At 48.6% G+C, this 15,565-nt stretch overlaps 1 protein-coding gene across 1 annotated transcript; it reads left to right on the top strand.

Moving 5' to 3' along the window:
* The first annotated feature begins 633 nt into the window (after nucleotides 1-633).
* On the top strand, nucleotides 634-1,845 carry IER5L (immediate early response 5 like). The gene has a single exon (XM_070955786.1). The coding sequence runs from the start codon at nucleotides 634-636 to the stop codon at nucleotides 1,843-1,845; it is 1,212 nt and encodes a 403-aa protein (XP_070811887.1).
* Nucleotides 1,846-15,565: the final 13,720 nt, after the last annotated feature.

The following is a 15,565-nucleotide window of genomic DNA, read 5'->3' as shown; positions in this document are numbered from 1 at the left end:
GCGCCGGCCGCCCCCGTCGCCTTCATCTCGGGGAGATCCTCGCAGCCCCCTGGCCCGCCTTCCTCGGCGGCCGCCCGCCTCCCTCGCCCCCTGCCCGGCCGGCTTGGCCCGGCGCCCGCCTCTCGGCTGGCCTCTCCGGAGCGCCCCGCTCCAGCCAGCCGCGTAAGCCCGTTCGGTATTTGAATAGCACAAAGGAACCGCCTCGTCTGGATTGGCGGGTCGGGCCCCAGGTGGGCGGGCGGCGGCTGCCAATCCAAGGCCAAGGTGCCCGCCAATAGGTCCCGGGCGACGGGGGCGGGCTCGGGGAGGGGGTATAAATAGCGGGGGCTGGGCAAAGCCGCGCTTAGTGCTGGCCCTGCCGAGCGCAGACGGCCGGGCGAGAGTGGGAGGGCCGGCCGGCCGGGCGAGCGAGCCAGTAGCCAGCGCCGGGCATCGGGTGGGGTTGGCGGCTGCTTTCGCTGCCTTTTCCGAGCGGGTGGCATCAAGCGCCTGGCACGGGCGATCCTGCCCGCCTGCCCGCCGCCCGGCGCGGCCCCCGTTGGAGCGGTGGCCCCGGGCAGCGCCGGCCTCGCCGCGTGTGGATGCGGGCCCGGGCGCCGGCGGGCGGCCGAAGCTGAGCGGCCGCCGAGGAAGATGGAGTGCGCGCTGGACGCCCAGAGCCTGATCAGCCTCTCGCTGCGCAAGATCCACATGTCGCGCACGCAGCGCGGCGGCCTGAAGCTGCACAAGAACCTGCTGGTCTCCTACGTGCTCCGCAACGCCCGGCAGCTCTACCTGAGCGAGCGCTACGCCGAGCTCTACCGCCGCCAGAGCAGCGCCCTGCCCGGCCAGCCGCCGCACCCGCTCTACCTCGACGGAGCCGGCGGCGCCCTGCCCTTGGCCCCCGCGCCCCCCGTCTGCGCTCCCCCGCCGCTGGGCGAGCTGGCCGGCGCGGACTTCCAGACGCTGCCCGCCTCCGTCGCCGCCGGACCGGACGGCCTCCAGCTGCGGAGCTGCGCCCTGGCCAGGCCGGACTCGCCGTCGATGCTGCTCCTGCCGCCGCAGCCGCCGCCGCCCGCCGACGACGCTTTGGGGATGCCCGGCGCGGCCAGCGTGTGCCGGGACTCGCCGCTGCCCTTCTACCCGCCGCGCGGCTACCCCGGATCGGGAGGAGGAGGAGGAGGAGGAGGAGGCGGCAGCGGAGGCGTCGGGACGGAGTTCGGCGTCTCGTGCGCGCCCTCGGGGATTCCGCCGTCGGGGTCCGCGGCGCACTGCTCCAGCCGCACCACCGTGCTGGATCTGGACACGCACGTGGTGACCACGGTGGAGAACGGCTACCTGCACCAGGACTGCTGCTGCGCGCCCTGCCCGCCAGGCGGCCTCGTCCCCGCCGTCGTGGCCTCCGCTGCCAGCTGCTGCCCGCCGCCGCCGCCGCCACCGCCGCCGCTGCCGCTGCCTCCGCCCAGCCCGGGCGCCAAGCGCAAGTACGAGCCGGCGGGCGGCGCTGGGGATCCGCCGCTCTTGCCGCCTCCGCCGCCCGGTGCGCCTTCGCCCTTCGCCTCCTGTGCCAAGCGCGCCCGCTTCGAAGGCTTCCCCACCGCTGGACAGGCGCCCTCGCCTTCCTCCTCCTCTTCCTCCTCCTCCTCCTCCGCCTGCTCCCATCCTTCCTCCTCCTCTGCCTCGCCGGACGCTTCCAACATCTCCAGCCTGATCTCCATCTTCGGCTCCAGCTTCAGCGGTTTGGTGAGCCGGCCGCCCCCGCCGGCGCCGCCGTCGGACTCGGAGCAGCTCTCCAGCGGACAGCTGTGCGGCAAACAGGCGCTGGCCAGCTTGGGGGCTTGGACGCGGGCCATCGTGGCCTTTTGAGAGCGGCCGGGGTCGGCTTTGGCGGGGCTCTCCCCGCCGCTCGGCCCCTTTTGGGACGGTGGGGGGGACGGACGGACTGAGGGGGGGCGCGGGAGACCCTGAAACAAAGACTGGACTGGCGGGGGTCTGGGCTGAACCTGGGCGGGGAGGGAGGAAAGGGATTTGGGGAGGGGGGGGCGTCGAACCGAGCGAATGTTTTCTAAAATTGGACCACGGACTTTCCCGGGGCCATCGGAGCTCACATTTTTTGCAGCGGACGGACGGACGGCCGAGCAGAGGCGAGACGATTCGGGCAGCGAGGAACGCGGAAGACGGGCGAATAACTTTTCCTTTGTTTCTTGATTTCCCGGCGCTTTTGAGTTGGAGGGGTGTGTGGTGTGATTTTTTTTCTTTCTGCCTGGGTTCCAAGCCTTCTTTGATTGTCTTGCTCTTTTTTTTTCTTTTTAAAGAGGGGAAGGTGATTTTTAAAAAAAAAAAAAAAAAAAACCGGGGTGGGGAAAGTGGGACCGTGAACGAGCGCGAATGCCGCATGGGGGGGAGGAAAAGGGGAGATTTTGGGGGTCTCGGTGGGGCAGGAATTGGTTCTGCCTATTTGGAGGGAGCGTTGGGGGAGAAAAAAGGCTTAAACTGGAAAAATGGGGAAAGGTCCCTGCCTGGAAAGAAGGCGATTTTTCCTTCCCGGCTGTTAAGGCTGGGCTGAGAAATATTTCTAAAAGCTTCAGAATTAAGGATTTATTTTGAAAGCCCCTTGAAAATGCTGGGTTTTCAGCGAATTTCGCTCTAGAGTCACTGCCCTCAATTCAAATGAACTGTATGCATTTCTCCCCCCTCCCCCCCTCTTTGCAGCCGCTTAGGGTTTTGGGGAGGGGGCTCACCTTTAGTGGACATGGGCCTCCCCTCCGCCACCACCCCCTTTTTAAAAATCCCCAAATGTTTTATGCTGCAGAAAGAAATTTCTTCCTAGGGTGAATATTTGTATCGATTGACCACGTTGGAGATGGTTGCTATTTTCTCCTTGCATGTACACAAACACACAACATACACACCCTTGCGCTCCCTCTAAGTAGTCCATTTGCAGATGGGTTTTGGGGGAGGTAACAGCTCCCATCATGCACAGCTGTCTGATTCCCTTCATCCCAAGGGAAGCCTGCAAGAAAGAGGCAAACAACTCGACCAGCTCCTGAGTTCACTATTTTCGTGTCTTTAAATGTGTCGGATGACTCCTCCAATTTTTTTTTTAAAAAAACCTCCTTAACCAGCCAGCATTGTTCAGTCCTGTGTGCAGGAAAAAAAAATAAAAATAAAGTCTTGTGTTTTCTGTAACCCTTTTTTTTTATTTCTCAAGAGAGGAAGGGGGATGGGAATTAAATTTCTGTTCTTTTTTTTAATTATTATTTTGCAAGGGAAGGGAGGAAAATAGCCTTTTGTTGTAAAAAGGTAGTTTTTTTTCAATCTGCCATCCACTTCACATTCAGCACTGTGTATTAAAGGACTCATTTGCCAAAACTATTATTTTTTTTCCCACCTTCCCTTTGTATCTCTGTATATTTTTGTGTGTGAGTGTGTGTGCATACTGAATTGTATATCACCGGGTAAAACTGTTCAGATTTGTTTAAATTTATAATCTTAATAAAAAGGCCAATTATAAAAGGGGGAAAGCAAGTGGCTGTGTTATATCCTATGCTTACAAAAAGGAGCTTAGAGCCGGGGGTGGGGGGGTTGCAAATCTAACTTCAGTTGTTGCTACTCCTGTGTAAGCTGAATGACTCAACTGTGATGAGATTTGCTTGCCAGCAGCCTTTTAAGTTTAGCCTAACACAAAGTTTTGCTTGAAACAAAATAGTTGACTTGTTTCAACTGAAAATGCCCCCGTCTGAAAGGATTTAACTCCCATGTTATGCACATTTTTAATATTTTGGGAAGGGGAGGGCCAAGCCTTACCCAAATGAATACACGAAAGGAAAGAGAATGATCCATTTTCTCGAGACACAACCAGATTGGAAGAAAACAGCATCTGCTATCTTCTTTTCTTTTCTTTTTGTAAGCAAAAAGCTTCCTTCATGAATAGCGTTTATAGTGCGTGGAGCAAACTTGAGTTGCAAAAAGTTGAATTATTTTTGCTTGGGGAAACTTGGGTGGATTCAGAGAGTTTTGAGTTTGGGATTTTTTTAATTTTATTTTTTAACAGAAAAGTACCTTTGACAAAGGGATAAAAGTTTTTTTTTCCCTTTGTGGATCTATAAAACATGGCTATGTGGCCCGTATTCCTAAAGTTTGTTTTTCCCTCTTTTTATCTAGAGCCAGAGTTTGTTATCTCTGCTTTACGCCACTTGGTGGTGTTTTCCACACACCCCTTTCTTTAAACCAAATGAATGAAGGTAATAAAAAGATTTTTCTGACCAACTACAGGCTGGCCTCAAAATTAATGGGTGTGTGTGATCGTGCACGTGTGTGCCTACACAAACACATTTTTTTTTAAATGGGAGCTGTTCCTAAAACAGCTAGAAGCAGAGATTCCCAACTCACGGGAAAAATTGGCATAATAAATCAAAACTTTTTGACATTAGAATTTTTAACCAGACGGGATATTTATATTCTGATCTCAGGTAGATGACTGTTTTTGTTTTTAAGGCTCACAGATGGATTGTGATGAATTTGTGCACTCGCTACTATCATTTTTAATATTATATATATATATATATATAGTAGGAAAATCACTTATTATGGATCGTGTTAATATTATGAGTTGATCTTTGTTTAATCTTGTTGAATGTCAGGTCTGAAAAAGCCCATTTTAGATCTGAATCTGGGAGAACGCGATGTATGAAATCAGAGGCTGATATTTAAATGAAAAAAGAGTTCCCTTCCATCTTTTTAACCTTTTGTTGAAGAATGTATATAATTTTAATTCGTTTTTCCAATCTTAAATTTGCAACCCCGGTAGAGCCCAGCTGAAAAGGCAATTGCCAGAGCTCTCCCTAGTGGTCAATGTGGGCACTGCAGCATTATGCTGTTAGCGGATTTAAAAAATACATTGAAATTTGGAATACAAAATTCAGAATGAGAGTTGGAAGCGATCTTGGATTGAGTCGAATCCAAATTCAACCCATTTGGAGAGGGGATTTATATCAATATTGGGAGGGGGGAAGCGGATTACTTTTCTCCCACTGTTTATTGCCTCTGCACAAACATTCACAGATCAGCACACACAAACACTTATACCCACATCCAAATGGGCTGCATAAAAAGATTAAAACAGGAAAAGGCTATTCTACAACTTGGATAACCCAGGTCAATTGCTACAGGATGCTAAGCCGTGGTGTTAATGAACAAACTCCAACCGAGTCCACTACATCATACATCAGGGTTTACCAAACAAACCAGGTTTTATCTGTAACCTGCCTTTTATTATTTTTACAAACAACTCAAGGTGACAAACATATCCAACACTTTCCTCCTCTTTTCCACACAACAACCTTGTGAGGCGAGTTTGAGCTGACTGGCCCAAAGTCACCCAGGTGCCTGCCTTCCTCCTTTTTCCCCCTTTATCATCTATCTTCCTTCCTTCCTTCCTTCCTTCCTTCCTTCCTTCCTTCCTTCCTTCCTTCCATCTTCTTTCCCAACTATCAATTCCTTCCTTTCTTCCCATTCCTTCCTCCCTCCCTCCCTTTCTTTCTTCTGCACAAGGCAAGGGGATGACCTCAGGATCTCCAAAACTTGACCATGACCAGAAAACATATGTGAAATAATAATACATTGAAATCAGCACAGACATCCTGGTGAAATTAGATGATTTACGCAACAAATTCCTTTTCAAATGGTGGCTACAGGGATCCAGAGAGGGGGATTATTGTGATAGACAGAAGAAGAAAAAATTGCACATCAGGTTGACGGAATCTAAGCAGAGTTGGGCTCTGCCATACTTTGCGCATTATCCAGAGCAAAGAAGTGAGTGAACCTACGTTTTTTCATTCCAAAATTAAGACCAGGATCAAATTTGGGCAACGGCTGGTACAGCCAAGTCCATTTCATCCCTCTTTGTGATAGGATTTTTTTTTAAAAAAAAGAGAGGCTATTTTCAGCCTCATTTCAGCCGCTCTTTCTATCTGTCTCCTTTTCCTGGAGGACCCACGGGCAAAACCCAGAGCTTAGCGGGATGAATTCTCTCTTGCTTTTCCTCCCCAAAAAGGGCCCAACAACAGCTTTGCAAGAGAGCGTGCAAAAAAAAAAAAGAAAGTCTTGTTGTAAATAGAGCAAAACAGCACTGTTGAAAACAGCTCTGATGCTGCCTGCCTGTTGCGGAGGGCAGAGAGAAGAGAAAATGGAATTAGCCGAAGACAGAGTTTGTTCCGGGCTAAATTTAAACCCCTGATAATTAGCGGACTGGCTCTTCTGGACCCTTTTTGGCATTCCCACAAGACAGTTAACCTCTCCATGAACCCGGTTAAGTATGTTGTGGGAACCAGGCCAATGGACAGGGCGAACCTAAAAAAAACCAGGTTAATTTAGCAATTGGTTTATGGGCGAAGAAGCGAAGGGTGTCTCTTAACGCACCCAGAAAACCAGCTTTCCCCACCCCACCCCCTCAGGTGCAGTTGTGAACCCTTCCTCCAACCTGGTGCCCTCCAGAGGGGCAGGGACTACACTTCCCAACATCCCCAGACTCAGCCCAAGCAGCGTTGCAAGGCCAGGAAAGAGGGTAGAGGGGAACTAAACCGTTAGAAAATCCTCTTCAAAGGCTACAAAGCCCATCTACCTGATGGGGTTTATGGGGCGCAAATACTGCTGGGCCCATTGTTTCGGGTTGCCTATATTTAAAACGGGGGGAAACGGGGATGTTTGCTGGCCAATGAAAACCAGACCATCGTCCCAACCAACCTACGTGGGATAAAACATATTTGTGGCCCCGATGCGTAAGGTTCATATTGACTTAATTAATTTATTAATGGTTGATTAACTGTATCCTTGCTTTCAGTTAAGTTTAATTCATTTTTAATTCCGTGCAGTTGTGATCTAGCTGCCAAATGCTCAAGGCAGATAACGACATAAAAACTCAAAATAGGAAAAAAAAAAAAAGCCTTTTTAAAAAGCTAGTTAATTAGAACTACCTTCAAATTCAAGTCGAGTCTCTTTCAAGAATGGACACATTCAACGTTTTCTTGGCAATGCTAGGAAAGGGGTTGGAAGGCTTTGTCAACTTCACCTTCTAGTCTACGGCACCGAGATCTCCTGGTGGCGTCTCATTCAGTTTGAAACACCGCTTAGGTGTTCGGATGTCAGCCCAGGTTAGAATAAAAATGTTCTTGTTAAGTTTAATTGTGCTGACATCATCAACAAATCCAGATTGTTGAAGCTCAGAAATGACTTCCCACTATTGTAAAAAAAAAATAATAATTTAAAAAAAAAATTGGTCTCCTGGTGGTCTCCTATCCCTTTTCTAACCAAGTGAGTTTTGCCCCATTTTTTTTTATCTTTCTTGCCATTGTTGTTAAGTGAGTGGTACGGCTGTTAAGCGAATCTATCTTCCCCACTGACTTTGCTCATCAGAAAGTCGCAAAACGGGACCACGTGACTCCGGGATGCTAGAACCGTCTTAAATACGAGTCAGTTAACAAGCATCTGGATGTTGATCACATCACCTCGAGGATGCTGAAACGGTCGTGTGAAAAGGGCCCTAGGTCTCTTTTTTTCAGTACCATTGTAACTTTGGTCACTAAATGAACTGTTGCAAGTTGACACATTTAGCTTTGTTAACTTTCAACTGTTCGTTTGGATACCATCGGGGGCTCCAAAGGGGGAGGGTCTTTTGTCTTTTAAAATTAAAATTAATCGGGTGCCCCTCGACCTCCCCTTTCCTGACAACTGTGCTGGTGGGGGAGGGGAGAAAATTCACTCCGCACCTTCTCGGGCGCCAACCCTTTTCTCATTATCCTTCGCACCAACTTTCGACCTCGCGGCTGGGAAGCCGGGCACGATGGCTCAGTTGCAAACCCCAGCAGAAATTTCAGCCTTTGAACTGCTTAAAGCTGGGCTCGTTTCATCTTTTCTCCTCGGCTGTCAGCTCAGCAATTTCTTTCCGAGGGAGAAAACTCAGCACAGCAGCAGAATAGAGAGTGGTGGGGAAAGAAATGAGAAGGGGAGGGGGGTTAGGGGAGAGGGGGGGGAAGAGAGAGGGGCGATTTTCCCTGTCACCCTGAAAGTTTACCGGCAGCGTGATTAATTTATCTGCTGCTGATGAATATGCGGATGAGAAAAGAGGCAGGGAAAAAAAGGAGCGAAGGAGATAGCTCGGTGGGGAGGAGGGTGTCCTGCGGAGCTTTGGAAAAGGAACAGATGAAGGGAGGACAAGAGGCATCTGAGCGTGTGCAGGGAGCTGGCCAAAGTTTTAGGGGATGGTCTGATCAGATGGCTGGCTTATGCAACGGCTGGGAAGAGATCCCTCTTAAATCTTTGTGCATCTGATCTATTTGCCGAGGGGGAGGAGTGTTGGAGACATTGGGGGACATTGATTAGCAAAATCCTTCCGGGCCAACACAACTTTGGAGAAAAGAAATTGTCCTTTTTGGATATTGGCGCTCTGGCAACTGGATCTAGTCAGTTTCGCAATGTTTTACTCCAAGGACTTTCAACCTGTGTGTGTGTGTCGCAAATCTAGGGAGGGGAAGGTGGCAAATGACTCGTGTGTGTGTGTGTGAATGTGTGCGTTTGTGTTATATATGCGATTGCTGGATTGCTGTCAGAATTCTCCCGCAGAGATTCGGGATTTTGTACAGTTGCAGCTGTCAAGAGCAAAGATTGATCCAAAATAAACACGCGATGTGAAACAAGGATGACTAGCTCAAAAATACAACCCGGATCTCGGGAATTATGGAGTCCTAAACAAACAAAAACACAAAAATAGGATTTTTCCATTGTTTATTTCAATTTAAAGGACTCATCCTTCACACACACACAAACACGTGATCGCTAAAGGGATGGTCCAAAGTTGAGGGCTAGCTATACAGCTTCCAGATCATAGAATCCTAGGGCTGGAAGAGAACTTGGAGGTCTTCTACTCCAACCCTCTACTCAACACAATCGTGTGTTTGAAATGGTATAGGGCTTCCTACCTGAGCAGGAGATTGGACTAGAAGACCTCCAAAGTCCCTTCCAACTCTGTCATTTTGCTATTATGTCCTCCTTTTCACTAGACTAAAGGTTCCCCTCGCACATCTGTGCTAGTCGTTCCCGACTCTAGGGGGCGGTGCTCATCTCCGTTTCAAAGCCAAAGAGCCAGCGCTGTCTGAAGGCATCTCCGTGGTCATGTGGACCGCATGACTCAATGCCAAAGTCGTACGGAACGCTTTTACCTTCCCACCAAAGGTGGTCTCTATTTTTCTACTTGCATTTTTTACCTGCTTTCGAACTGCTAGGTTGGCAGAAGCTGGGACAAGTCACGGGAGCTCAACCCGTTACGCGGCACGAGGGATTCGAACCGCTGAACTGCCGACCTCTCGACCGACAAGCTCAGCGTCTTAGCCACTGAGCCATTGCGTCCCTATCACTGGACAGACCCAATTCCTGCAACCGTTCTTCATGTGTTTTAGCCTCCAGCCCCCTGATCATCTTTGTTGTTCTCTGCATTCTTTCTATGGTCTCAATATATTATTTGTATTGTGGTGAGCAGAAGTAGATGCAGGATTCCAAAAGTGTGGCCTTTTGATCTCCCCTTATTTGGAAGAATTCAGGAGGGGAAGACTGGGAGACACAAAACCGATGTGTCCATGAAGCCAGTGGTCCCCAACCTTTTTATCGCCGCGGCCCGCTGAGCGCGCGCAGGGGTGGGGGCACGGCCCAGGAGCTTTTGCGCACGGCCCATTGCGCACGGCCCAGGAGCCTTTGCGCTGCAGCGTTTATGTCCCCCGGCCGCTGCGCGGCCCGGTGCCAGGTACTCCACGGCCCGGCACCGGTCCGCGGACCGGGGGTTGGGGACCACTGCATGAAGCCACCAAAAGTCCATCATGATTCTCAGGCCCACCTTCATTTTATCCACTTAGTGATGTTAATAGAAGAACTATTTTAAAAGCTGGCGTTTGTGGCAGGATGTCAGTAAAGAAATTGCTCGGGCTCAGTTTTCATCCAGCTTTTATATTATCTGCCCGGAGTGCTTATATCTCTTAAAAAAAAGTTCCTGTCACCTGTTCGGTGATCCTTAAGGACCACGAGAGATCCCTCAAGCTGAAATTCCTGCAATCCCCTCTGGAATGGAGAGAAATCCTGGAAATCAATTACCGGAATGTATTTCCAGACCAATTTCCTGCAGGAAGTCTTTGCATAAAGTCTCAAGTCGCTTTGGCAGATTTAGAAGCAGAATTTGTTGGGAATATTCTAATTGTGGCACTGAATTCATTTGGAGGAAGATAGCAAGCTTGTCAAATATCCGGAGCCATCAAGCTCGCCAATGTTAAGCCATGGAAAATTAACCGAGGTTGACACTAAAGAAGCTTCAAGTTTTGTGTGATTGCAACTGTCTTCCCTTGTTCCGGTTAGAGGTGTTGCAACACAGTTCATATGATTTTAGCTGGCAAAATCCTGGCTAACTTCTATTCAGTGTTTCTAGATCCCAGCAACTTTGAGATGTGTGGATTTCAATTCCCAGAATTCTCCAATCAGCCGCTGCTTCCTGTTTTGTCCATTTTCTGCCTGCAAAGAGGCTTTGCTTCTAATCCTCCTCCTCCAATTTAGACGTGCGTTACATGTTTGCTTTTAAACAAATGCTTCCCCCTTGGTCCTGTCCAATAATCTCCTGAAAGATGCAAAATTCAAGGAAAAGGAGACTACTCAAGATCTAGTAGAAACCCTGCCCCTTCTTTAAGTCAATTTCACAACTAGATTTTACAGGGAGCAAGAATTAGTCAATTTCACCTTCCTGTCTAATCAATTTCACCAGCCGTTCAGCAGAATCTGGGACTCTAAAGCTATCATCTTTTCTTGATGTAGGCTAGCAGGCAGTCCTCAACCTACGACCACAACGGAGCCCAAAATTTGTGTTTGCTAAGCGAAACATTTGTTCAGTGAGCTTAGCCCCATTTCACGACCTTTCTTGCCACAGTCACTAAGTGAATCCCTGCAGTTGTTCAGTTAGTAACAGGGTTGTTAAGTGAACCTGACTTCCCCTGCTGACTATGATGTGTCAGAAGGTCACAAAAGCGGATCACGCGCCCTACCCCCACCCTGGGACAGTGCAACCGACCTAAGTACATGCCAGTTGCAAAGCGTTTGAATTTTATTCACGTGACCAATGCTGGGATGCTGCAACGGTGGCTTGAAAAACGGTCGTAAGTCACTTTTTTCAGTGCCGCTGTAACTTTGAGTGGCCGTTAAGTCGAGGACTACCTGTGTTCCAAGCACTTCTTTGCAAGTAATGCTACTAAGGCAGGCACCACTGATGCTTTGCAAGGTTGTAACCTTCTCCTAGGGCCTAGGCAGTACCTTTTTCAGGATTCGAAGGCAACTCAAATATTCTCCCGAGTGACTTTCCTCAAAGCTTAAACCATGAAGTTCTTCCCCAGATCCTATGGGAGAAGGACAACCTTCTTAGGAATGGGGTGCCACCCTGATTGCCTCAAAAACATATTATTATCGTCATCATCACGTTGTTCAATTATATTATTTTACTGTTATTACTAGGACAGGTGAGCTGTGGAATGCACAGGAAACCCTTCTATTAACTATGTAATTTCACTGATCCCGCATCTGGCCTAAATGGTAATTTACTTTGCCTCTGGCCCATACGAAGTTGCCTGCCCCAGAATTAAATAGTTCTTAAAAAGAGAAAAAGGGTAACGCTGAAGACCTGGGATCGGCTTCCCCTCTCTAGAAACATTTGTATGTGTGTGTGTGTGTGTGAGAAGATATGCAGGGGGACGTAATCCAAGCAGTAGATAAACAGATTTGATGGCCTTAAGGAGCTCTTTCGAAATGTTGTCTGGTCAGGAATTCAGTCTGCTGATTTGGTCTCAGGCCAATCAACTTAGCTGGGTGATTTTTGTTGCTCGAGAGATCCATGTTTGGCCATCTGGAAATCCCACAAAACAGCAACCTAGAGGAGGTCCTCAGCTTACAACCATTTAGCAACCATTGGGAGGAATTTATGACCTGTCCTCACACTTACAACACCCCCCCCCCAGTCTAGTGATCAAAATCAGAATCCTAAGCATCACATGACTGACACCTGCAACCCTCCCAGCCAAGTTTGTGATCAGCAAAGTCAATGTGGGAAGCCGGGTTTGTTTAACGACCACACGATTCGCTTAAGAACTGTGGCAAAAAAAAAAAAGGTTGCGAAATTGAGCAGGGCTCGCTTAACGGCCCTTGGCCACAGAAATTCTGGTTGTTAAGTGGGGGAACCGCCTGTACTCGCAGGCCAAAAGAATTGAGAGAGAAAGTTCGCCTTCACCCGAATCCTTAAGAAAAGCTCAACAAACATATCAGGTCGAACACCGAACAAAATGCTGGCAACTCCAGGCGAAATTCAACAGGTTTAATTCCAACCACCAGACCAAGAGAACTGGAGACCAGGGTCAGGGGGAAGGCTTATGGGTCCAGGAATGCCCGATTGACCGTTCTGGACAAGGGCACGTGTGCAGAGCTACAGATCAGACAGGCTATAGGACGTCCAACAGAATTTTCATCAAATTCTGTCTGGTCCAGGACTCTCCAAACTTGGTGACTTTAAGACTTGTGGACTTCCATCCACTCCCAGAATTCCGGCATGTGGGCTGATATGTCTAAGGAAAATGCTGGCTGGGGAATTCTGGGAGTTGAAGTCTTAAAAGTTGCCAGGTTTGGAGACCCCTTAAGCGCTAGGCTATTGCACTATAAAATCTAAGAAGAGGTGGTTCGAAAAGCTCTGACCACCCAGCCGAAGGAACGTGCAGGTGGGCCCTGAATGATACCTGGAATTAATAAAAGCTATGTCACACAGAGAAAGAGGCCAATCCTATTTAATTGAAGGTGCAGCTCTCCCCGGCGCTGAGGACGTCACTCCTTGGGTGTTTAGCAGAAACAGGCAAAGATGGACGTTTTGAGGGGGAGGGAGGAGAGGGGAGGGGAGGGGATGTCTCCTCCCCGGGAGGCTGAGTACACACATGCAGGGTTTGCAAAAATCCCACACATCCCCCCCCTCCCCATTTGCAAGCTTGCCCGGGGAAGCTGCCGCTTGCTTTGATCACAGTTTCAAAAGGCATTGGGGTTTGTGGCCATTCCAAGTATAGTTGCAAGAGGGCTGAACCTCTTGCTCTAGAGTAGGCTACAGGAAAGCTAGGAAAAGAGATCAGCCGGTAAGAGGAGAATATTTGTAGCTCAGGGTTAATATGAGGGATCCTCGGTGCTCTGTGAGCTGGGTTTTTTTTTTCTTGCGGACGTCTCATCACCCAACTAGGTTACATTATCAGTGCTGTGAAGGAGTGGGGTTTGCTTCTAGCACTGATGATATAACCTAGTTGGGCAATGAAACTTTTCTGCAAGAAAACCACCACTTAGAGAGAGCACCAAGGGCCCCACAGTTGTCACTGTCTTCCTCCTCCTCTCCTCCTCTCTGCAAACCCCTCTCTCTTCACACTGATGACGTTATCTAGAGAGTACCGAGGATCCCACAAAGAGATCAGCAAGCAGGTGGAATCCACTACTTACTAGGAATCGCCCTCTGAAGTTACCCACAACCACCTGCCCCTCTCAACTCAGCCTCAGGCTGGACATTTTTGTAAAAAAAAAAAAAGGGGGGGGTTCCTTTAAAATGGAATAAACCGTCAAAGCAGTTTCTTGGAATCCCCCCCCCCAATTTGGAGAAACAGGATTGAGAAGTTTTTGCAAGGAGCCAGAAAAAAAAAAAAAAACTACAGAACCAGTTGAATTAGAAATGCAGAAATTGGGGATCCCCCCCCTTCCTTTCAAATCACTTGGAGGGTGGGGGGGGTAGGGGCAGGTAATGTATTCCCCATAAACTTCAACCTGTAGTACAGTGGACTAAAGCACTGTAATTAACATCTGCTGCCTGCAATTACTGCAAGTTCAAATCTCACCAGGCTCAAGGTTGACTCAGCCTTCCATCCTTTCAAAGTTGGGTAAAATGAGGACCCGGATTGTGCGGGCAATAAGCTGACTTTGTATAAATATACAAAAGTATGAAGGCTATTGCATAACGCATTGTAAGCCGCCCTGAGTCTCCGGAGAAGGGCGGCATATAAATTAAAGCAAAAAAAAAAAAAAAACCTGAGAGATCTAAAACATTTTTTTTTTTTTTTGTTTTTAAGACTTGACTGGAAAGAAAAATAAATAAACAAATCGGAAATACTTTCACAGAGGGTGTTTTGGGGTTTTTCTTTTTGGGGGGCTGTTTTTCACCAAAATGTTTTCAAGGTGTAATTTAAAGCCTTTGGCTCCTTGGCCGAAAGAGATGGACAATATTAAAATTGGCGGTGGGGTGTAGCATGTCGTCCTTCCTTCCTTTTTTTTTCTTTTTGGAGATCTAGAACTCTCTGGTCCACATGGAAAAAAAAATAAATTAGCCAATCCCTCAACGCACGGAGTTACTCTTGAGTTTCTCCAGGTGGGTTGGAGAGGAGGCACTGCTTTAGGCAGGAAGCTTTCACGTCAAGCTTGCCTAGCAGGCCCTTCTGATCCAACTCTCTTTTAAGGACCGGATGCCATGTTTCCTTGGGGGTCCACGAGTGAATCTCCCCTCCTCGCTAAATATCCAGCTTGCAAGAAGGCTGGGAAACTGGGGAAGGGGCTCAGAAACACCCCACGCTTTCAAAATAAAGTGGCTGCCGTAGTCCGGAACAGTGTTTCTCAATCTTGGTGATTTTTTTAAAGATGCGTGGACTTCAACTCCCAGAATTCCCTAGCCTGCGTGCTTTATGCTTTTGTGTGAATGCAACCGTCTTCCCCTGATCTGATCAGGATCCGTGAACACAGATCCTGTGGTTTTAGTTGGCGAAACAGTGTGTCTCAATCTCAAGCCATTTTAAGGTGTGGGGATTTCAACTCCCAGAATTCCCCAGCCAGCATAGATGTTTCCATTTTAGTTATTTCCCGTTTTGTCCATTTTCTTCGCTTCTAATCATCATTCTCCTATTTAGATGTAGGTTACATTTTTGCAAATCATGACTTGGAAGAAGCAAAATTCAAGGAAAAGCAGATTGCTCAAGATCTAGAACCCCTGCCGAATTGAAATTGAGCCCCCGTCAATTTCCAGATCTTACAAAGAGCAAGAGTTAGTCAATTTCATCTTCCTGTCGAGTCAATTTCACCAGGTGCTGAGCAGAATCTGGGACTCTAAATCTATAATCTTTTCTTGATGTAGGCTAGCAAGAGACAAATGCTTTTTGCTGCTTTTCTTTGAACTTGCCCCCCCGTCTGTCTGCACCCTTCAAATGTGGTTTCCCCAAGTGGAGGCCGCACATGCTGGCTGGGAAATTCTGGGAGTTGAAATCTTAAAGCTGCTGAGGTTGTGAAACACAGGTATGGAAGCTTTCTCTCTGGGGTGGGGAGGGGAATAACACCCCCTATTTCTTGAATGGGAAGGGTCCGAAATCAAAGCTGGCTGGGGAATTCTAGAAGCTGAAGTCCAGAAGTCTTAAAGTGGCCAGGTTTGGAGACCCCTGTCCAAAGGGATCAAGGCAAAGAAGGGGAAGGATTGGGAAGAATGCCAGCACGTCCAGCTTGACTCTAAGTTTAA

Source organism: Pituophis catenifer, unplaced genomic scaffold (assembly GCF_029215685.1).
Source record: "Pituophis catenifer annectens isolate HBS135680 unplaced genomic scaffold, rPitCat1.0.hap2 SCAF_17, whole genome shotgun sequence".
In the NCBI taxonomy this organism is placed as follows: Eukaryota; Metazoa; Chordata; class Lepidosauria; order Squamata; family Colubridae; genus Pituophis; species Pituophis catenifer.
This window is presented reverse-complemented; position numbering and strand designations above follow the sequence as displayed.